Genomic DNA, 24,406 nt, shown 5'->3' with positions numbered 1-24,406 from the left:
CGCTTCAGAGAAATCTACTACTTCAGTGTCGCATGGCAATACGATATACAGACGGATAGAATAGGTGTTGACTTCACAGGAAAAATGTTTGGCGAAGGAAGTACATTTTGAAGTATTTCAAACTTGCAGTTCAAACAGTTCAGTCTTCGGTATTTCTGTAGGTCGTGAACAGTATATTAGATGCATTTCCATTTCTACCATTCAGGGTTGTGTCGTTTTGTATAACACACTTGGCTTTGCAGTAGGCACGTTTGACTCGAAACCATCACACTGTCAGAGCAAACAAGGATTACGAACAGGATGGCACTTTATTCACGGTGAATCATAATTAGCAATAGCACCACAAAAGTGTTTGGAGAATTTCATAACCTTCCAGCTTGTATTAAATTAAATCTGAAACTCAAACCTTTTTTTGTTTTCGTTCGGCGAGCACAAGGTTCCGCCTTGGCCTCTTGCAACCGCAGCTAAACAGAAGCCGCGCTGACGCGCTCGCTGCATGCCTTTTGTCATTCATGAAGGGTAAATGGGGATTAAGCTGACATCCAATAAATTATTCATAGAGATTTTGTCTTACAAACAGGTCTGATGTGACTAAAACAAGTTAAACCACTGGTGACGCTTCATTCAGACGCTTTTAGTTGATGATCCTCAAATGTCAAAATACAGACGTGTCCTTGTTACTTTGAAATGGAAATGACAAAACGAGAGCTTGGACAGATCTGTCAGGAATGAAAAGGAAAGAAGGCAAGAAAAGCAAAACAAAAAAAAAAAACAATATTTATTCAGGAGAACCTAATAGTGAGTGTGAGGCATCCAGAAGAAATCATTACAGTCATATGCAGCCATCAGCCATGTCTTCAGATGTCCTGAGACGTGTTATTCACGTCCTGAGACATCCACAGACATATCTTCAGATGTGTTTTTATGATCTGTCTGAACACGGCACACAAAAACAGCCATCATTTGAATGCGCCTACCTTTGTAGGATGCTAAGAGCTACGGCAAAACCTACAATGTGTGGACGTATTATTACCCAGGAGACTGTGGTTTGAATCCCGGGCGGGACAGTGTTTGCTCTTTTCCTAAACCTCACTCATGGCTTTCTGACACGTGGTTAACGTTGTGAAACGGTCGCAGTTTGGTCAGGTTCCATCCCGGGTGCAAATAGCACTGTTGGCTACGGACACCCGGGTGCTTGTCTCTGCTATGCTATATACACCGGGTGTAAGTAGCCACATCTGCCTTAATAAGATACGCCAAGATTTGAGATGTAAATCTGTCATTGTGTAAAATAATAAATACTAATCTTCATTTTCTCTTTACTGTAGATTAAATACTAAACCGGAGTATTGACTTTCCCGAAAGTTGCAGCTTCAAATGCACCTTAACACAATACTCACAAGCCCGTATGTACGTTCATATAGTTATCGGTTGTTGCTACTGTATTCCTCCCTCCTCTCCACACTGGCCATAAATCGGTCTCTTTCTAATGTAGCTCAGTATCCCAACTGCGGGTTCGGGCAGAAGACCAAGCGAATTCCAGAGGACGGCGGAAGTCCATAGCGCGACACAATTAGGCGCAAATTCAAGCAAAGCCTTAACACAGTTTGAGGACTTCACACCAACCGTAATCTGAGGTTTTGCAGAATCGTCTGTTATGAACTTTATTCTTCGGCGACAGGGTTTTTCTAATGTGACAGCAGTAGATGGATAGATGGGGGACCAAATCCCCGGTCTTGGGGCTTCAGCAGTCTGTGTCGGACAAATCAAGTGGCTATTTTCCAAAGCTAGAGTTGCAAAATGCTAAATTTCTCCAGATACTGTTGAAGTAGCTTGGGCCTGACCTATCCTTTTAAGGTGGATTTATTTTCCTCAGCAAAAAAGGTTCTTTGGGGGCCGGGTCTAATTTATTTTAACCTCAAACTGCAGATGAGGTCATGGCCTGATGTATTTTTTTTCATTCCACGTTTAAAATGTTGTGGGGTGTCGACCAATTTGCTGATTGGCTGATCTCCATGGATGTCCTTGGACAGAATCCACCCCCCCCCCCAAAAAAAGGACATCTTGTCTCATTTCAAAATGACACGGTTTAACCGGGAACTGGGGCAAGGTGTATTCGTCACGATGATCATTAACATGTTGAGGAGGGAGGACGGTATGACATTTGCATAGTGAAGTCAAGGAATTATTCATGGAGTCGCACTGTTAATATGGGAATCCTGATATGTTCGGTATGCAGGGCAGAGTTTTGTCTTATTTTGAAAATTACCTGGGAATGCTCCAGTGGTAGATCAACAATAGTCTACATCGACATATCTAAACGATAAATACCTGTATGAGAATATATATATATATATTTAAATACAACCCTGACAGCACAAACACTGCGATTTTAACCATTTTTAAAAGCTCTGCATGGATGTGTCGGTAACGAGCAGCTCTCGCTCAGCTTTCTGTCTATTATTCCGACGGAAATTCTGATATATTGGTGTGACGCATGTTCCGAGGCGCTCCTTGCTAAGTGGGGACACAATATCCAGATGAAAATCGGCTCAAAATGATTTGCTGAATGGGTTTTTCTGTGTGACGGCATGGTCCATTTCAGGAGAGCTTCACTGTAGGTCCATATATATTCATAACAGTAGGTATGAATTGTGATTTGCTGTTAGAAATATTATATCCAGTAAAAAAAAGTAAATGATATTATGGTATCAGCTGCTCTGCACTCCCTCCACAGACTAACCGCTGACTTTCATCCATGCTGTTTTTTTCTTGCCAAAGACGTAGGCGCCATCTCCGTGGAGTTTTTTCTCATTTGGAAGGACGAGCCCTTTGATCGTATTATTATTAGAGCATTTCAGTGGTTCTTTTGAGCCACGTATTAAAACGGAGAGGGCATAACGAAAGGTGGAGGTTTACACTCCCGATTGTAACCACCTGTCTTCACCTTGGAGCGGCACTCTCGACGGCATTGGTGGTATCTTTCCTGAAAAAAAGTGCTCTGTGTTATAGATTTTGCTCCTTTAAAATTGCTGTATGAAGTTTAGCACCGGAGGAGATTATTTTACTCTTGATAGTTTCTTTATTTATGGGAAAAGCTTTTAGAGCGTCAGTGTCCTCGTTTTGCTCGTTTTGTTCGTGCCGCATGTGAACATTAAACAGAAATGAAACAGTTGTCTTCCCAGAGATATATAAGCCATTGGTTACTGAAAGGTTGCATCTTGCAGCGGTGCCGTTCCTCCCGTGCACCGCGTGGTAGTCAAGGTGCTCGCCTGACAGGATCTTTTTTCCGATAATTCACGTAGAAGACGGCTTGATTAAGCAGTCTGCCTTGAGAAAAAGACTGGTAGCCATGAAATTGTCTGGCTGCCAGCAAATCAATACATTTTGGCAGCTTCAGTTTATACGGCAGAAACTGCAAACACAGTACAGCTCAACTTGCTTCAAGACATCAATTGACTGCCAGTGCAGTAATCGTCGGGAGTTCTTAACAAGTGAAACGCGCATTGGAAGCAGGTGAAACTGCCTCGGCCCCATCCGGAAAAATTTTTAGATTCTTGCAGAGCATTATCAGAACGCAATGAGACGGGCTGGAGATGTGTTCACGGGTTCGGAAAAAAACACGTTTCCGCGGCGTGGTTCCGGATATTGGCCTCAGTGCACGGGGCGCCATTAAATCTGAGCGCCGGGAACCTTCAGACAGAGCTAGCGGTGCTGTCGATCATGCTCGTTCGAGCTAATCAGATGTCCCACCCGAAGACAAAAGCAATTTTCTGCTGTAGAATCCACATTTTACAACAAAAAAAAAACCCCTGCTTAGGCAAAATGAGTAATGGCAAGTTGGACAAATTCAGAGACGCGAGCCCTCACCGGAGTTTGGGAAGAGCTGGTGAAGGAGCCCCTGACCTGCAGCTTCCAGCTCGCCCACTCTCGCCTGTAATTGTATCCCCGAATGTACACAATTACCTCAGACTTGCCTCGCTCGTTCGGTATTTCATGCTCGGCTCCGCAGCATTTGGTTGTGCCGCTGAAGCAAGGAGGCGGAAAATTTAAAAGATACGAAACTGACAGTTTTGCCAACAGAAAAAAAAAAAGAAAAAAGAAAAGATTGCAATTTAACAGTATTTAGGCCACTTGTGGGCTGCAGACGCAGGCTATAAACACAACACTGACATAATGGCTGTATTCGGAACCGCCTACTAGATATTACAGACAAATACACACATGCTGCATGCTGTCTTTCATAGTAGTGCTGACACCTTGTAGCCTGTAATATGAGTGAAGGTTCAGTAGCTGGGTCGCTTGTTTCTCGCCTCAAAATGTGTTGGCGAAGCAGATGTTGGTGGAGGTGAAATAAGTGAAAGTTTACGTAACGTTGATGGCAAACCGCCGCCAGCGCTTTGCATTGCGGGACGCAGTAGGCGAGGTGGACCGCTCCGATGCGCGCTGGAGATTTTACAGAATCAGCACGACATCGGTTCGTACTGCTAGTATAGTAGGCGTGCATACATTACACACATTCTAAGAATATAGTCACATAGTTACTGGTAGACAAAGGTGCACTTTTTAGTTTAGCCAGAACCGACATTTGGGAATTTTACAATCCATGTAACATTTCCATCCCTATAATCAGAATGTATGATGATATCTGGGTTCGTGGAGTCGTTGGAATGTCATCACCTGTGAGGATGACAATAGTGCAATCTTTTTGCTACTCAGCGAAGTCACTGTGGGTGAGTTTCGTAGCTTGGTCAGTGGTGTGAGCCTCTCCCACCCCCCCCCCCCCCCGTGACCTCGGGGTGAAACTGCGCGAGCCCCCGAGCTTCATACCAGGGTTAGGGTTAGGGTACAGGAAGGAACGTATCTCACTCTCTCTGCTCCTTGTATTTAAATCTCAGTAACAGAACAGCTTTACTATTAGAATTAGACATTTCTGGCCCAAAGTCGAGTGGATTAAACATGACAGTGATTCCATTTTCATATCAACGTGATTCCCCTTTTATTGATTTGTGTGCTGCATAAAGAGGATGTTCATGAGTTTATGCTGTTTGAGGGAAATCGCTTTTGTTGTAGGGTGTAATTCCAGTCCTTCTGTTCAAAAACAACTGCTCCGGTGAAGCGCTCGCGTTATTCGTTAGAAATTTCTTTCGCCGACGATTCTTTGCATTTGAACGGGCAGGTTGAGCTTGCGCTGCGAACCTTCTCCCAGAGGAAAAGAACAGAAGCTCCTGGATCCCTCGAGCTACCTCTCCTTCACCCGCGCTACCTCTGCTGCGCGGCGCACCGGAGATGTCGTCGGTGTGCAGTGGGGCATGCGCGACTGCTGCATTTTAGTAGTCAATCAACTGCTCCCGAAAGGCAGATTGCCGTGAGATATGTCACATCTTTTTTTCACCCAACAACAATGACCGATTCTGTGAAAAAGGTCCCAAATACAACCAGTAAAGGGTTAACTAATGTACCCACCAGCACCATTAGCACTGGCTATTCCTCCTGGGGCCCTCCATGCACACTTACACACACACACTATATCCACCTAAACACAACAAACAGAACGGCTCATCTCATTGAATTCAACAGTCAGGCGAAACACATTTGTCATCCTCTCAGCAGACTTCAAGCGCAGAAGAACACATAAGTTGCGAATCAATGCACGGTCCCTCAAGACGTCGTGGAAAACGTTGATTCTTCTTCTTACATATGAATAGAAATTTAGAAATCGAAATTCTTAATCGACATAAATCCTTGTCAGAGTGGCCTCCTGACGTCGTAGAGTGATTCATCCCGTGCTGTCTCACGCGTATTAAAATACATTTCTACATTCTCTGCCAAGTGGGATTTCTACTTTCCGATTCCGATTCCGATTTGATTTCTTGCACCATTTTCCTAGTTTACACACACACACACACGCACGCATAATTCAATTATGCTTTTGGTTTTCTCAGTTTGAACCGATCTTTAGTGTTGTCTTGAACAATATGCACTGTGACCATGGCTCTGTACGGTTTTCTGTATTATACTTGTGTTTACTTAAGGTAGCAACGAACCTTCTCTCTCTGTTGCACATCCTGTTTGAGAATTGTGTTGAGCAAACGGAGAGGATAACCTTTCATGTAACTGTACTGTTTGACTGCAGTAACAAGGGGGCTGCTTTCTTTCAGGGGTGGCGGGAGTCTTTTCCTTCTCTAAATACCTTAAATTCCGTTTATTGAACGTGGAATAACTTAGAAAGCGATGTTCAGCAGCACCCAAAGTTATGTCCACCTTCGGCCGTCCGAAGGCCATCTCAAAAAGCTCTGAATAGCCTACTGTGATGCACTATGATTACATGCCCAAACAGTTTTAAATACAAGATCAACTTCGGATATAACCTGTGAAACTTTAGCTTGCAGCTCTGGCGAAGATGTTCTAGATGCTTTAGATGCTCTACGAGTCTGTGGTGGCCAGTGCTATCCTCTATGCTGCTGATTCTGAAGTATAAACCCACACTGTCGATTGCAGTCGAGCATTGGGACGCACAGCGACGCACAGGGGTCGACTACTCTGTGAAACCCCCCCTCGTGTTTACGCCTGTAAAGTTCCCAGAGGGCATTTGATATCGATACAGATGTTGACGGAGCAGTCATCATTAGACTTTTGCGTGACTCGCCCCACCTGGTAAACGCCCATGTCTGTCAAACCCCGTAACGCAGGCCGTCTCTTATGAATTCCCCCTCGCCCTTCTATTAAATGTACGCGTTTTTTTTTTCGTTTTACTTTCACAGTGCCACCGAAAATCATCAACCTGTCGAGGGATATTTTGGTAAATGAGGGCTCCAACGTCACCCTGATGTGCCAGGCCAGCGGTAAACCAGAGCCCTCCGTCAGCTGGAAACTCATCTCCTCCTCAGGTAACTTGTTTTGTCCGCAAGCTTTCTGCTATATTCACACTTTGCTACTTCATTTTCACTCACCGTCCGCTCTGCCTCCCCCCACCCCTCTGTGTTTATCGCCCCATCTTTGACTTTGTTTGACCCCTAGTGGATTTCCCGCTTCACTTATTACCCATCATTACCTGTTTCCACATCATCATTACAATGTAATTGTGTGCAGGAAAATAAACTGACCCTGTTGTTATTGGACTAATTAATTAGGATAATAGGATGGATGTAAATGTTGTGGAGGCACTTTGAATGACAGGATTAATGCAGAGAACATTAACACAATGTGAAGCATTATGCATGCGCGAGCATGCCACCGCAGCTATGTCCAAAATCGGGTTAGTTGCATTGTACATGCTCAATGGCATTTATTCCGTTATTCCTGACTGACGACTGAGCGAAACCAAGTGCTATTTCTGTATCCCACTGTGTCCTTGTTTCACTTAATCGGGCAAGATGCTTGCATTCATAATGAATTACATTTAAAAGCCAGAGCCTTTTGTGCTTTCATCTGCGCCGTCCTTTGTGTTTGTGCAGGGATCTGGGAATTGAAATGTTAATATGACACAAGTGTGACTGACCTGTCTGTAAGGAGATAAGCAGGGAGGAAGGGGCCATTGATTGGCTCCTGTTTGCGAAATGCTACATGCTTGTGCGTACATGACTGTGCAGGCTGTGTGGAAGAGACTTGGACAGCTATCACCAGTTGTTGTTGCTGTTGGACTGCTTTGTTTTCTTTGCTTTGCTCCGAGTGAAGGCAGTTGCCTGCTCCCAGTCACACCCCTTTGGGTCAAGGAGTCAAAAGCCTGGGGACTTTGATACCTAGAAAAACTGTGACATCGTTGAGGTTGGAGTATCTTCTTATCGACTCGTGCTGTCACTCTGTCATTTGGGTCCCATAAGCTCCTCTGTCAGCTGTGCGGCATTCATCACCAGCAGAACCCTGCAGCCTCTGTGCGAACAACAGGAGGCCGAGGCGGTTTCCCATCCGGCTGTAACTTGCTTGCCGTTGGATTCAATGCTTTGTCCACCAGACGGCCACCAATATTTATGTTACCCATGTTGTTGCACATCATAAATTCAACAAGTGCTCAAGGAGTTAATGACATTGCCCACTCCAGTTTGAGTGACATACAGTTTCTAGCAGCCAGTGAAACTTTATGTTTAATGAGTGAGTGTCTCAGGTTTCCAGACTGCTGCTGTATGCCTGGCATACTGAGCCGAAGGCAGCTCACTTCTTCTGATACAACACCTTTAGACAGGAGGAAAACCTACCGGACTGGGGTGTGGAGATCCAGCAGAGAGAGTTCTTGCAGGGTGCAAAAATGTAGCAGCAGAAAACCTGTGAATCTTAACCACCAGAAAATGACTAAGCACAGGGACTGTTTGATTTTCAGTTGTGGCCTTCTGTTATGTTTAATCAATCAAGCTTGTTAAATAGATCATCAACCCCAACACTATCCTCACTTTGACTTTTCCTTACCTTCTAGTACCTTGTATCAATGTCCAGCGGTTAAAATCCAAAACCTCCTGGACCAAACTTTGTTGAAACCTTAGTGCACCGTTCGTTTCTCTATAGCTCACTCACTTTCTGTTATATATAATAAAAGCGTGATGACAGAAAACAACCTGGCAGTATTTTTAACAAGCTTCATGCCAGAGATCCTTGTTCCTCTTACTTCGTGGCTCTAAAACAACATCAAACTTTCCCCGGAGTCGAACTCAGAGCGGCCGACTCGGGGAAAGCGTGTCTGAAGAAATGTCATGGTCTTGAGATTGAGTTTGTATTGCCCTCCGTTATAGAGGACATCTGACATTGCGTAGTCACTTGCCAGTGAGATTGTGCAAGAGGCTCTCCTCTTGTGGGCCGGAGAGAGCTGGGAGGAACAAGCTGACGCCTGTCAGGGTGGAAGCTGTAGAGAGCTGACATCACGGAAGAAACTGGATCTGTCCAAGGTGTCTACACCATAAAGTCAAATAATCAGCAGTGTTGCAAATCCTTTCAGGCTACTGTAAATTAATTGATTGAGTACAGACTTCAATTTGAATACGTTGGAGATGGGTGTACCAATGCTGTCAGGAGATTTGGTTTGGCAAGTTCACACTGCTAAAGATCGTAAAACAAGCCTGGGATTCTGCAGCCACCTTAGCGGCTTTTGTAAGGCTGTAATACTCATTGTGAAACAAACCAAACGGTTTCCATATAATTGTTTGGCGTGGCCCGGTAAATGGGACGTACAGACCCGTCTCGCAGCCTCTTAGTCATGCCATATTAGTTTACCCACCAGAGAGCTCCAAAACAACATGCAGCACTCCATCTGCACTTGCGTTGCTGTAGGTTCCGAGCAACCTCGATCCTGTACGCTGCCCAAAATACACATAACCAGCTATTATTGTGCTTTGTCATCTCAGCCAGGGATAGACATCGCTAACTCACTGGACTGCTGATCCTCTATCCCGGGCTTCCAGCAGGAAAAGATGCTGAAGGCGCCTGCTCATTGTCCTGTCGCCTCATGAAAACATTGCCAGATTTCATGGGTTATCCACAAAAATGTCCCGGGGAGATGAAGCAGTGTAACCTACTTTCTCCTACAGCACTTGTGATGATTTTAGATCCCCGTACTAGTGCACTGTTTTGAAGGGCAAGCTTCATAAGGAAAGGCTAATTAGTAACCATGCGTCCTCCACTGCATGACCCCCTTTCCCACAGCACTAAATACTGTATTTTCCATTTTCGTTTTCTTCTGGCCAGTGGCATTGGAGTTAGTAGTACAGATCTGCTGGAACAAGAGCCCATAAAGTGGAGGCAGTCCCCCCTTCGCCTTTATATGTCTTCAGGAGGGGGATTGTCAGCTCAACCCCGCTGCCTTTTCTGGCCTTCAAGCAGAGCAACGGCCACGACTCACGGTGTTGCAACTTAACGGTGGTCATCTGAACCTGTGGTGACTTATTGTAATACTGCCGTACTTGGGTTTGAAGGTGCACAACGCAATTGATTCTTACTCCTGTTGTGTTCTTGTCAGATGTCGATCTGGCATTCATCTCATTATCACATTCCGGTGTGTACTCGCACAGCAGCTGTAGGAACGGCTTGATGGGGAGATGGAGTGATTACCAGTAGGGAGTCAGAGGAGTGAGGGCCGCTGACTCATTAAAAGGCAGCGATGCATTGTGTCTCTGGAGGGTTTTGCCTTGCTGCTTTATGTGGCTAAACATAACATTAGTTTGTGCATTAGAAACCGTCAGCTCTCACTGAAGTCATTAGGGCTTCTCCTCACACCTTCACTGTATGCTTTCAACCCTCAGCTCATCGGCATTTTAGAATGGCGGGCAATATGTCATTACTTCATCTGTCCGTTTGCTTGCTTGTCTTTGCCCACGTTATATATATATAGTGCATCTCAAGGTAGATGGTTTTTATATTTGATATGCATTGGTGTTGTGCATTCCAGATGTTTGGTTCCAGGCATCTCTGAGACACGAGTTTGAAACAGAGTCCCGATCCACCACATAACACGTGCGGCTTCTATGCACGAAGCCGGTTCTTTGGGTCATTCGGTTCTGGTGCTGTGACCTGATCATGTTGTGGGGCAGTGGGACCTGTGGCACCTGTCCTTTTCTGCAGGAGGCTGCAATCTGTCGAAGGGTCCCAGCTGGTCCTAGACACTATGGACTCTTGGTTCAGCCTCACAGGGACCACCACAAGGCCTTAATGGCGTCATTATAGCCGTGATGGTCAAACAGCGTTTGAAGCCCATGACACATGACAGTGACAGTCAAATGGCTGTGTTAAGTTAATATGGTCCTTTTTTTCCATTCCAGTGCTGTCTGAGAGTACAAAAAAAAAAGGACAAATGGTGCCCAATTAGGAAAAGCTGCTCATTTGCTTTGTTCTCTTGAACAGCCAATCAATAGCCCATGAAAGCGACAGAGGATGCTTACCCTTCTTGCACCTGAAAAAGGGAGAGTGAGCCGGGCCTCCTCGCCCCTTTCCTAATTGTGACTCTGTGTCAGGCAAATAGTGAATTAGTGAGCGAGACAGAGGAGGACAAGGCCTGACCTCCGGGCCAGAGGAGGGGGGGTGGGGGGGATGCGTGTTTCCGAGGTGGAGCCACTCAGCTATCCCTGGGAACTGTTGTTGGGGAATCTCATTAACTGGATCCCACAGCTGGCTTCATTGCGTCCTGGCCCCCGACGTGAACGGCGTGGCCGCGCTCTTCCCAGACCTCCTGAAAGGCGCACCCTGTCATAATTGCCGATAAATACGTTTTGACGTGGGAGGTGATCGAGCCGAGTCATTCCATGGGTCAAATGACCGAGTATTTTTTTTATAAAAACTGTACTACTGCAAAATATTGTTTGATGAAGTCAAACAGTGGTAGTGTGACATCCTAGAAAAGGCAAAAAAAAAATGTACAGGCTACATTGTAGATTCCTGTCTTATGTGTAAATTTGGACAGCAACTTGCAATCGCCACCCTAGGGTGCCCACCGTGTATTTGCGACATCAACGGTTAAACTCTGGTTTCTTTGCATTTCTCTTGCGTCTCTCATGTTTTTTTCCCAAAGGCGTTTTCCAATAAAGCAGAGGCCTTAAAAGGAATCTTTTATGGAGACAGTTCATATCACAAACTCTGATCTCGGCTCTGCATCTGTGCACTGCGAGATAGCCACGGAAATGTGTGTGTGTGTTTGTGTGTGTGTGTGTGTGTGTTTGTGCAGCATGTGGCTACACTTCTGCCAAGGCTGAGGTTTTGTGCACCGAACTGATTGAGAATTTTTATGTAAAACAAGCCTCTTTTTTTTTTTTTTTTTTTGCCAGCTCCACTCAAAGGCATTCTTTATTCTAGCGCTCATCTCAGCCCTCCTCATGATCAAAATGTACGCAGTGACTGGTTTGCTTATGTTTATTTATCTCTTTAAATCCATATCGGAGAAAGTACATTGAAATTCATAGTGGACACTTTTCTTTGCAGGCTCCCAACAAAACTACCAAAACTGCAATTCAGGGATGTCTATTGGTTTTAGTTTAGTGTGGGATAAAAATGTAAATAGACTTGCGCCAGCTTGAGAAGCTGTCGTTTTTGATTTTCCTCATGCAAGATAAAAGACAACCGTGATTCAGTCTTTTTTGTTGTTGTTGTTGTTGTTTTTTTAGGGGCCGGCCCCTCTTGGAATTGCCAATGTTCTTCTTCTTCTTCTTTCTTCTTCCAACCAGGAAATCTGCCTTCCCCTGCATGAAAATAAACGAAACTTTGCACATAGGTCCAGTCCTATGCCGGACTTCGTTGACTGGCGTTGTGGGCCAATGGTCCTGATGGTTTAGTTTAAAACTTTGAAAATGCAGAAACGTTCAGACGCTTCGAGCTGGCAGCAGTTATGTTTTTTCTCGAAAAACTGTAAAATGTGAGGAAACGGCAACATTTTGATGTCGCAGCAGACGTGGTGGGGCAAATGTCAGAATTGTAATTTTTGACAGCGTTTTGAATAATATCCCCATTGCACTCAGTGGAAATAGAACATCAGTTTCATCGCTTATGGAGCGACCAATCTTTTGTAAAAAAAAAAAATAAATAAATAAATTACAGGCATCTCTATGTTGCCTAGATGAAGTACACGAAATCTAAAATCTGCCTTCACATGCGTCGACAGCTGTCGCTGCAAAATGCCCGGCATCCTGGTGACTGCCGGATTCACGCTGCGAAGCCCATCCGTTTTTTCTCACCTGGCAGGTGGCTCAGCACAGACCTGACCTCAAAATGCCCGGCTCAGTGCGGCAGCTATAAGATGTTTGTTTTTCTCTCAAATTGTTCGCTTTCAATCTGCTGAATTCTATTCTGCTATTTATTTATTCCCACCTTGAATCTGTTTCGTCTCCAGTCTTCGACTGGGGGCCTGATAAGCGAGCTTGGTAAGAATGCACACTGTCGCGCTGCACAGTTGTCACCCTGACTCGGAGGGAGAGAGAGCAGCGGAGCAGAGCAGGAAATGTCCCGGTGTTCGCTGTAGTCCAAACTCCTGTTCCAGTATCTCCCAGCTGCAGAGCAACTCTCCTCCAGCCTGGAGCCATTCAGCATGAGCCCAGCTATTGCGAGCACTCCGGGGTGTTAAAACCAGTGAATTAAATAAATAAAGATCCTGTGTGTGTGTGTGTGTGTGTGTGTGTGCGTGTGCGTGTGTGTGCATAAAGATTGATGATTTCAGGCTGAAGCCGGGGCTCGCACACAGCCGTGACCCAGCTCCCCCCTCACCTTTGATAGATAGATGGCTTTAGGGGCTTGTGGCGGATCAGAAGTGATCCTTGGTATCTCCCGCGGACCGCACAGCCTGACTGCAAAGTTTGCCGGCCGGGCCCGGGCCCAGCCGACGCCCCCCCCGATGCATTAAGGCAGTCGGAATGAACGTGCACATGATTGAATTCGGCCCAGGAGCAATAAAAGTTTTCCAGATTTGCACAGGCCCGGTTTGCTCGGAAAGATTCATTTGAAGTTGGGGCTGGGAGGAGTTGGGAGTCGTAGCAGATTTTTTTTGACCCTTTCGAAGGTGAAAGAAATCATTTGAGTACTGGTGTGCCATGTCAGGACCATTTTAGATGTTTGTGGGAGTGATAAGGTTGGCACCTGCTTAGCTTTAGTCTTTTACATTTACACTTTTTTATTCATGCGCCCTCTGAGCATGCAGAGGCTACAGTAGATGTGTGCAGTTACCATGCTAGAAATGCATTTTAATCGTCACTGATCTGCCGATGTACAGCTATGCACCCCGCGGTTAGAGTGCACGGGGGAAATTAAGACTCACCTGGAGGAAAGCATGAATGCAACTTCAGCCTCATGTGGCCGAAAGGAGTATTACAACAACAGGAACCCCTGGAAAAATGGATCCCGGATCCTTTTATCCTCTCACTCGCCTCTCAGGGCCTCCGTACTTTGAGAATAAATGCTTCCCATTGCTCCCCCAAAAATCACATTGTGAATCATCTCGAAACTTGCCTTTTACCTAAGAAGGAGAGTTTTGTTTGCCGGATCAGTCGTACGGCCCCTAGCCTCGAAGATGTTTGAAGCTCCGGGGGGAAATACAGTTTTCGAGCTGCTCGGTAATAATTCTCAATTTAAGAGTTTATCTTTCATTTCTTTCATTTTATTAATGTGTTCTTTCACTCTCTGCTGCAGCCATAGGCCCATAGGCAGAGGGCACAAGAGGTGGGTGGGCACTGGCGTTGCCTGTGTCTGCTAAGTTTATCTTAGTCCTGTATTGTAAATCATTCTTATGTGTAGGTTCCTTCCTTCCTTCCTTGTATCAGCGAAAATTTAGTCCCCACCAAGATGGGGGAAAATGAAATGCGGAAATCACAGAGGAGACAAAAAAAAAAAAAATGGAACTACACCGAATCATGTTTTGTGGCAGGATCACTGACGTTAATAACAATTTGACCATCGTTTTTATGTCACACGGTAAATTGTACGCACATTGCCATCAGTGGACTATTATACACTGAAATATGTTGTTTTTTGTTTTTTTTTTATTCTCTTGATGCGTTGTCGCAGGCTCAGCTCCTTGCTACTTTCCATCCTGCTGTCCGTGGGCAGTTAGAGGTGCCAAAACACTTTAAAAAATAAAAATAAAAAATACAATTAATACAAATGCAAGTTTGATTCATCAATGATTTATGGAGCAATCTCGCTCTCTTTTAGCCAAACAACTGCATTGGACTCTTTCTGTTGGAGGGGAATGTGTGTCCTTCAGTAGGTTTTTTTTGTTGTCGTTATTGTTGTTGTCGTTTAGCGCACGGCAGCAGCAGCAGCAGCAGCAGCAGAGGCGTGACTCATCCCCTCACGTTCACTCACATACCGTACATTCCTCATAGCTTCGGCCCTCGCCTTGCACCGCTCGCCTGCTCCTGCAGCGTCGCCGACACACAAAGGGACTTGTGGAACCGCGAGATCAGCAGCAGCAGCAGCAGCCATGGTTTTTCTTTTTCTTTTTTTTCTTTTTTTTATATGGATCAAATCTAAACCGCACTGTCACAACGGATTCTCTCCGCTGGCGAACCTCTTCAAAAGAAGTAAAGCCGCCTCCTCGCACCGCCGCAATACGTAGAACCCCGAGCTACTGTATCTCTGTGATTCTCTTTTTTCCCCCGCTCGTCCCCTTTTATGTTTGTTTCCTTCAAAGAGGGTGATGCATCAAAGGAGGCCTGGCACATTAAGGAATTCCATATGCCGAAGGCTGATAATCAGTGGGAAATAACTATCTATATATTTACCTCGCGCCGCCGCACAGGCACGGTTCAAGGCTCGAGCAGCGGCGGCGGTCGGGGGGGGGGGGGGGGCCCTCCCTGTCTTTTTCAAACGAGCGCGTGCTCTCGCTGTGTTTCTGCAGTTCACAAAAGCTTTTGTCGCTTCTTCTTCAGCACATTTCACTCCCAGCCACCTTCCCCTCCAGACAACACTGGTAACGCCATCTCCCACTCCCACTCCCTCTTCGGTACACAGCTCCAATCTGCCCCCTTCTGCTTCTATTTCTTCCTCGGCCCCTGCTTGGATTCATCAATTCAAATCCTACCTCGTTCTACCTTCTCCTTAAATGCTTATATCCCTCAAGCATCTGCTCTCCTGCCCCCCCCCCCCCCCCCCCCTCCCCCCCAATCTCTGTTCCCCTTACCTTTCACACAAATATCTTCCTCTCCTTTCATTTTCTACTCCATTTTCTACTTTGTGTGAGGGTGGCATTTCAGGGACACAGAAAAGGGTACATTATCTTCTGCAGGCCTCTCCCGAGACTTTTTTCTTTTCTTTTGGCTTTCTTCTCCCAGCCACCTTCTACTGCCTGGCCTCCCCGATGCCCTGCCATGTCACTTTGATGGCAGTGCAGGACGCGGGTACTATCTCGCTAATGATTCGGTCACAAGCCCAGCGAGTCCCCTTTAACAAAGACTCAGAGAAAAAAAACATTAGAAAGGCAGCTCAATTGTAGAGGCTGTCCTAGGTGCAGACTTGGAGAACTTGCACAACGCCACGTCGTCACGCTGTTGTAAGTTGCGCCGCTCCTCGTCAACACATACCCATTAAAATGGAAGAATGCTATAACGAGGGGCTCTTTGTGTGTTTCAGAGCGGGGGAGTGCTGTGTAGTGGGCACTGAAGTGTCCTGTAAACCCTTTTTGTTTCTGCGGAGACAACATTTGTTCTCGCGCTGGTGCGCGCACGAAGAGAAACATCATTCTCTGGCACACACGGCGCACGGTCGGAGCGACCACGAGGGGACAGACCAACGGGATAATGATAATGATTTGTTAGTTTCATTTATAATGACGGAAAATCTGGCAACAAAAAGAGAAAGAAAGCTTAACGTTTCAATGAGTGATGGTGGAGGTGAGTTTATGGAAGCGAGGCGATGGAGGTGAAGGGTTGCAGCCTCTGATTGCCTTAGCCAGTCGAGGCCCTGGAAGGGTGTATGTTGGACGGGGAGGTCACGACGAACCGCAGAAGAAAGAGGCAAATGTATTGACTGGTTTGCAAACACATGTGTGGAAGAGCGTGGGGCATCCTGGCTGGATAATAAGGCGGTGGTGACATAATAGGATGGAGAAGTTGTAAAATACATCCGTTTTTTAAGATGTGGCAACACTGTGGTTAAGGTCTGATTTAGGTTTAAAGAGTGAGGTTTAGACAAACAGTGTGGCTACTTCGTTCAGGTGAAGGGGCCCTGGTCGTCATGGTTACAGCAATAAACGAGGTTTGTTGAGGCTCGGGAGCGATCACGCTGGTGGTTAGAAGAGAAGCCGGCGTCTGACGGCTGCCCGCGAAACGGGAAACAAACAGCTGTCTCCTGGGCTTTCCAGCCAGTTTGTGTTGACGATGAGTCAGTTTCTCAAGGCCTCAAATAAACACCAGGGCCCCTTTGTGTGTGCTGATGTGGGGGCGGCTGAAGGCCTGCGAATTTCACCAAACAAACCCAAAACAAAACAAAAAAAAAAAAAGACGATGAATAAATTAATACTTACCTTTCACCGTTTGTGCCCGTGACACCGTAAACACATAGCTGATCTGCGCTTGTGCAAAAGTGCCAGGCTGATGCTTTCTTGCAATTTATTTCTTTCAAAAGTGGGAGTCAAGCTTAAATGTTCGGTGGTGGATTTGGGGGGGGGGGGGGGGGGGGGGGGGGTCACGTAACGTAACGCTGTGACATTGAATCCTTAGGAATCTTTTCAAATCCATGATTGAATCCGTTTAGGTTACGCTCTTAAATACTTGTGTGTAACTGAAGTTACAAAAGGCCAAAACTGGAAGCGTCAAAGATCCAGCGTCTGTAATCGCGGCTGGCTGAGACTTCCAACACCTCTTGAAAGATAATGAAATGAAGTTGTGGCGTTGTGTTGAAAATGTGCCTCTCTGGCCCGAGTGCAGACACACACCGGCTTCGCAGAGAGTTTAAGTCAGGGAAACTACGACAGTCTAAATAACCACCTCGCCCATTAAACACAGGGCCGCTCTGCTGTCTAACGTTTTCCTCCCAGCTTCACATAAACGGGACGGAAGCGCAATAAACTCTTTAGCCCCCGCGTTTCCTACGGGGCGCCGGGCCTCCAATTAGTGATAAACTGCAGGAAAGCCCGCTACGGTGGGAAACAAGACGAGAGGGTTTATTTTAAAGCAACACAAGCACATCGTCCACAAAGCCAGCGGAGAAACGTCGATTTAATGCGTCAGTCCGGGCAGACAGCTGCTTACGCTGATGCGAAGCTACCTGCCATGAGGCCGTCTTGATGAACTTTTTTTGACCAACACCGCGGCGTCGTCTTTTGAGAGAACGGAGTGGCGCCGGCAAAAACCTACGCGGGTCCTCCTGACACCCCTCGTCAGGTGGGCGGCGTGCCGGCGAGGACTTCTCCCCAGAACAGCCGTCCCGTGTGCAATCCAGCAATGTGCCAAAAACCCAGCAAAGTGAATCCATGTGCAATTTATTACTGTCACCTACCAACATCTTGGGAGGAGGCTTGAAGTCAATTACGTCTTTTGTTCTTTACGTTGAGTGCTGTATTAAGTGTCTCTGTCAAGCGTGTCAAATTGATACAAGGGAAAGGAGTGGGCACCCCCCCCCCACCCCGTTCATGTTCTCATATCTCAGTAGCAGTCCCGGTGTGCTCACAGGCTTAAGAGACACATACACACAAAAAAAGAGCAGAATCTGAAAGTTCCTGACAGACAAGTGATAATGAGTGGAGGGGGGGGGGGGGGGCTGAACAAAGCACTAATCACCGAGTGTTGGAGCGTCCTCTGAAAGGTGTCAGTGAGCTCAGGAACCCGGCCTTTGTGAGCGTTGAAGGGAACAACACAGACGCATCAGAGGCAGACGTGGAATTGGGCTCATGTCTTGATATTTACTCGTGTAAAGTTTTGACACACGTGTAGCAGTGTGAATTTTCGCCTGTCATACCAGATCCGGGAGAGAATTAACCGACTCTGTCACGGCTCCTGCTGCTGCTGCTGCTGCTGAACTGAGATCTGTGATTTTTTGCGTTGTCTTTTTGGTTGTCTTCATCTAGTGTTTTGGTTGTGTGTGTCTCCCAAGGCTCTGGCTGTCTTTAAAGAGTGTCTCACTGCGGTTAATCGGGTCGGTTGGTGGAGATTTTTTTGTTAGTCCCGTAGGGCGACGCTAACTTCCGGGTTGGCCTGCAAGAATCCGTCACCCCTGCAGCACTCCACGCCAGAATAACTGTTAATGCAGAAAACATAAGGATCAACCCCTTCCTCCTTTCTCTCAGTGTCACGATTACTGTCCCGGAGGCCACGCAGGGACACGCGGCGTGAAAAAAATGACAATCAAGGCCGCAGCTGCTGGCTGGCTGGCTCTATTAACTCTGAATGACCGTCTCCACTTTCTCCCACTTTGTGTGTGTGTGTGTGTGTGTGTGTGTGACCTTTCATAGGGGACCTGGCATCAGACGATGAGTACTTGGAAATCCCATCTATCTCCAGACAGAGAGCCGGGACTTACGAATGCACAGCTGTCAACGATATCGACACGGATGTCCAGACCGTAGACATCACCGTCAACTGTGAGTCCACCGCTTTGGCTGAGGAATGGGGAAACATTTTTTTGAATAAAATCATTGGTCGATTTATCAACGAGTCTATCGACAGAAAAAAAGCCCGTCGGCAGGGATGACAATCGTATGATTATTTATCAAGCAAAATTTGCCAAATTTCCTGTTTCCAGCGTCTCAAATATGAGCCTTTGCTGCTTTTCTCGGTCTCATGTCATTGTAAACTGAAAGCCAACAAGTAGCTGGACTGTCGGCCAGTAAAACAGGCGGTTTGAAGGTATCGTGTCGGGGGGCCATGGGAAATGGTTCGGGGATTTAATCGGGTAATTAAAAAGAACAATCAAGGTATTCATTGAAAACAATTAAAAGAATCATTAGTTGCAGCCCTACAAATAAGCAAAAGCATTAGTGGAGGACATTCAGAATGTTTCAAATGTAAATATCGCAGCTTTGAATGGATTTTCCCAGGATCCATTCATTTATTGACCCTGGGTTGAACCATTTTCTAAATTGCAGTGGGGGAAAAAGAAAAAAAAAAACAGCTGCTGAAGAGGACCTAGAGCTGATTTTAGCTGAAATTTTTGGCTGCTTCAATCTTTATTTTTAATTCAATTTGGCATGATCTGTGTTTTTTTGTCGTTTGCTTTCCCGTCCGAACTATTGCTTGCACCCGTTCAAATGTACTGTTTCGGAGTCCGGGAGAAGTGTAGAGCAATTAGTTTGAGCCCCTTTTTACGCCCCCATGCCTTTTAACGGTGCTATTCTCAATGATGATCCTTTTTACTCCTTATCTAGCCTTTTCTTGGGCTAATTTTGATAGAGAGCTGAAAATCTTAATATATTTCTTTCTTTCTAAAAGAAATATGCTGAGAAACTGCTCAAAGGGCACTTTCCAAGGCACAAAACAAGCGAAAAAAAAAAAAAAACAGAACAAAATGTGAGAATTTGGGGGCCACATGAGCACTATAGCTGAATGCTGGACCAATGCCCACATTTTGCTCAAGCGGGCTAACATGTTGTAGCGTCTTCGCTGCAGGGGAAGGAGAGTTGGATTGTATTCAAATCAAAACCTGAGCAGTTCATTCCTTCACACCACGCTGTTTCACCAGTGTCATAAATACTGGGCGGGATTTGAACTCCCGATTCCTGTCCCACTCATCGCCCTGATCGCGGTGCACTGTGTGTGTGTGTGTGTGTGTGTGTGTGTGTGTGTGTGTGTGTGTGTGTGTGCGTGTGCGTTGCAGATGCCCCAGCGGTGTCAGAGGGCAGAGATGTCGGAGTGACTCTGGGCCAAAGAGGAGTGCTGGAGTGCGAGGCTGATGCGGTGCCCGAGGCAGATTTTGAGTGGTATAAGGACGACAGAAGGTAATCGTTTTTTGTTTTTTTTAATTTGCGTTGTCCATGTGGCAAATTGTGTGTGTGTGTGTGCCATCCCTTTCCACAGTTGTTGACGGTTATTGATCAGCTGCCAGTCATGCAGGAATCCACACAGAACAGAAAATTGGTCCTAATTATTAATGACATTATTATCATGGCGCTCGGGCCCATAGGTCATTACAGGCGAACGACTTTGAAAGTAAAGAATTGACATGGTTAGTTGCTTCCACCGTCCGTCCATGAATCATTTCTCTCTGCCGCGCAGGATCTTCAGCGGCTTCGACGGCATGGAAATAATGAACACCGGCTCGCTGTCGAAGCTGACGTTTTTCAACGTGTCCGAGGTAGATTACGGCAACTACACCTGCGTCGCCATCAACAAACTCGGGAGCTCAAACACAAGCTTCCTCCTCTATGGTGAGTACAGCGGGCCTGTTGCATTACAGGAAGGGACGTGAGCTTTTTGGGGGGGGGGGGTTTTGAAACATGAAAGTGTCCCTATTTTCCGACTGCATTCTGTCGAGTAAACATACAAGGATGAGAACTGAAATAAAAGAAGCCACAGTTTGGTTTTATGTGATTTTATTAGTACTGCGGTTGTTAGCTGGTGGCGAGATACTGTGGCATCCTATTAATTCAGGTATGCCTTAAAATACCTTGTCAGAGCTTCCTGGCTGGCTCCTCCACGCAGATGAGAGGCATAAAAATGTTTTACTGGTGCTGCTCTTTCAAAGTGTTCAGTGTGTATTGGACCTAATGGCTGGCTCAAATTCTGCTAATATAGAGAGTAATTTGTGAAGCTCCCTGTTTTCACAGTAAAAAAAAAAAAAAAATATATATATATATATATTGGGGGTGTCATGTGAACCTGCAGCTCCAGCTGCAGTGGGCCTTCCAACCAAGAATAATCACATATCACCAAAACGTGCCGCTAAATATCATGTATCATAATCTAGAAATACTGCAGCGTTTCAGCTTTTGAGATTGACTTTTGATGCCACGATGTAGAAGTCCACTCAGCAGCCTACTCTTGGTGCTTTTCACAAGTGTTGTCAATGACATGTTGCTCTGTTCCATCTGCCCCCCCCCCCGGTGTAGTGGTAATTGAACCCACTAGCTCAACGCTATTGCAAGGTTAGTATTCGGCGCCAGCATGCAACTTCAACTTGTCTTGCAATCGAAAGTATTAACTGCATGCCGGCTACGCGACACATCATTGCCATTTTCACAAACTGGGAGTTTAGGCCGCGGTGTCGCCGAAGACAAATCATCCCCCGAGCTCTTTGATCCTGTCGGAATTGTACTGCAACACTTTGATAACCATTTGCTCTCTTCCCGAATTGACACGTTAACAAAAAGCGGCGTCTCATTGAAGAAGGAGAACGGCGGAGCAAACCGCCGCGCAAATGTGAACGCGAACTCCTTGTGAAAATGGTCATCGCCGCCCAGTCCGCTCACCATGTTTCATCTTTCTCCTTTGCAAACCTAACTGCTTGTCTGACGTGTCTCCCCTTTTGCTTTTTGCATGCCCTTTTGTCCAATGTAAGTATTCCCCATCTTTTCACTTTTACCATTTGTGCATGTGTGGTTGTTTGTGGCCAGTCTCGTTGTTGTATTTCAACTGTGCATCCTGCACGGGAAGGAGTGAAAGACAGGAAAACCCAGAGCCCTCACTGCAGAAAGAGTGATAAACAAACACAGAAGCTGTGGCGATAGTGCGGGGATAAACACCTCGCCCGTCTTGTCGTGTAAACGTGTCCTTGTGACGGGTGGTTGCAGCATCTTGTAAGCAAACCCACTCTGTTAACACAATTGTATCATTGGCTTTGATTCTGACTGCGAGTGAGCGTCATTATTCTAATTAGCCATATGCAGGATTAGGGATAATCCACTGTGGCAGAGTAATTGGATAGATGCCCCAAAGGAAACTGTGGTGAACTCGTGGAAATCCAGGGGAAATGAGCAGTCATTGTGTTCCAAGCTTCAAAGTAAAAAGTTACAAATTTGTCCTCAATCCTCATACAATGCAGTCATTTAGATGGAACTTGCCTCATCCCTGAAAAGAGCATGATGAAAATATTGTGCGTTTTTACTTTGCATCACAAAATTGTATTCTAGCAGCAGGTTCCTGGGAATTTCGTAAAACTGTGCAAACACTGTCACGCTGAGTAATACTAGAAGGCCACAGGTGCATTAAGTTACTGAGAAATCTGGGGGACATAAGATGCGTAAGCACATGTCTCCATTGTGTATTTGAATGTACCGAGGTCGTAAGGTCGATCCCTGATGAACAGGAACCAGCTGAACCAGTTTTATTAGACGGGGAGATTTACTTGATCCACTTGAGATCATTGCTGGCTCCTCGTTCGAGAGCGTGCCGTCACACTGTACGTTCTACACGTGCTTTTACGCCGTATGCACTGTACTTATTATCCTGTAGTCAGACGTGGACAAATATGAACCAAAACGTCACGGAGATTAGAACTGCATAGTTCCCAGCTCTGGTTTCCTGCGTCCATCCTCCATTACCGTCCGAAAAAAAATTCACGCGTCCATATTCAGCCATGTCTGCTTGAGAAAATATAGTATTCACAGCATGATGCTCGTCAATTATGCACTAAGGTTGATCAACGCACGCCTCATCAATTACTGAAATAAACTATTTTACAGATGCTGGCAGATTTGGCTTCATAGGCTAATCATTGCGAGCTGATAATGATGTCAACCAATATATATAAAAGGGCCTTAGGATAGAACCTTGAGGTACTCCATACCACTGATGTAGTGTATATGTGGCATTTGGCAACAGACAATTCAAGTGTTTGATCACTGTGACCTCTGGATGTCCTCGCCCCAACACTGTCTCCTAGAAATTACATAATCGTACTAATTTGCTCGATCAATGTGTGGGGGAAACATAATTGCCGCCTGGATTATGTTCATTGGCAATGCTTATTCCAGTGAAGGAAGTGCTGGGATGGCGGGCATAGAAAGTTCAGGTTCAGGACTTTTGACAACAGAGACTGGGATGTGGCTTAGGATGAGGCCACCTTGCTTATGGTTAGGGGAACATCGTGGCTTTGGTTATTGTTCATAACCCTAGAACAAAGTCATGAATCATAGGAAGACAAAACGGAATATGTTGCCAGTGAGCATTTTCATCATTTATCGACATCAACACGCATGGTCAAACCCCCGCCAGCGTAGAGACAGGGTTACTTCCTCCGCGGATTCAGCAACAACGTAACTGCATGCTGGTTTGCATGCAGGAGCTACAGGTGTCACAGTGGTCACACAGCCATTAAGCCAATGGATTGTTACCAGCAGATAGTGTAGTGTAGATAATGTAATAGTGCGAACACAAAGTTGGTGATGGTGAAACTGATGGTTATTTTTTTGCGCCCCCCCCCCCCCCCCTTTCCTCAGGGCCGAGAGCAGTTCAGGACGGCAGCGGCGGCGCAATGGGAGTGCACTCACACACCTGTCTCCTCTTCATGGTGTTCCTGCCGTTCCTGCTCAGATTTTGAAGAGGAATGGATTTGAACCCAAGTATTGAGTGCGTGCGTGTGTGTGTGTGTGTGTGTGTGTGTGTGTGTGTGTGTGTGTGTGTGTGTGTGTGTGATTTTTTTTGTTTTGTTTTGTTTTTTTGGAACCATAAACTGATGCACAGTGAGTGCATGAAGTATCTTGCTACGTAACGATGTTGACCCACTAAATAAGTACGTAACAGAAGTTTCTGTTGTTTTGGTTTGTTTTTAGATTTCAAGGATGTAACAAATGTTTCACATTTTAATTGAATTATGTTGGATATTTTTCTCTCTAAATTATATTATTCCAGATTGTCTCTTTTTATCTATATGTCTCGGGAAACAAAACAAAAAAAAAAGAAAAAATGATTTTTTTTTTTTTTTTTTAGATGTGGTGTCTCTTATTCAAATGGATTTGTCTTGATTTTTAAACGCATTGCATATTCATCTCAACTCCCGGAAGAAAAAAAAAGAAAGAAGGCACATTTACAGCAAAGTATGAGAGGTGAATGTTTAAGAAACCTCAAAGTCAAACCGA

At 45.7% G+C, this 24,406-nt stretch overlaps 1 protein-coding gene across 1 annotated transcript in view; it reads left to right on the top strand.

The window, feature by feature from the left end:
- The window catches only part of ntm (neurotrimin), a 253,566-nt gene extending 229,698 nt beyond the window's left edge, over positions 1-23,868 (top strand). The window contains exons 5-10 of the mRNA XM_070916971.1: positions 6,765-6,890; positions 18,848-18,976; positions 20,209-20,329; positions 20,607-20,758; positions 21,440-21,475; positions 23,768-23,868. Coding sequence (XP_070773072.1) covers positions 6,765-6,890; positions 18,848-18,976; positions 20,209-20,329; positions 20,607-20,758; positions 21,440-21,475; positions 23,768-23,868 — 665 coding nt within the window. The remainder of the gene's footprint in view (positions 1-6,764; positions 6,891-18,847; positions 18,977-20,208; positions 20,330-20,606; positions 20,759-21,439; positions 21,476-23,767) is intronic.
- Positions 23,869-24,406: the final 538 nt, after the last annotated feature.

The sequence above is a fragment of the Enoplosus armatus genome, chromosome 13, assembly GCF_043641665.1.
Source record: "Enoplosus armatus isolate fEnoArm2 chromosome 13, fEnoArm2.hap1, whole genome shotgun sequence".
Taxonomy (NCBI): domain Eukaryota; kingdom Metazoa; phylum Chordata; class Actinopteri; order Centrarchiformes; family Enoplosidae; genus Enoplosus; species Enoplosus armatus.
Note: the sequence above shows the minus strand (reverse complement) of the source record. Positions and strands in the feature narration are given on the sequence as shown.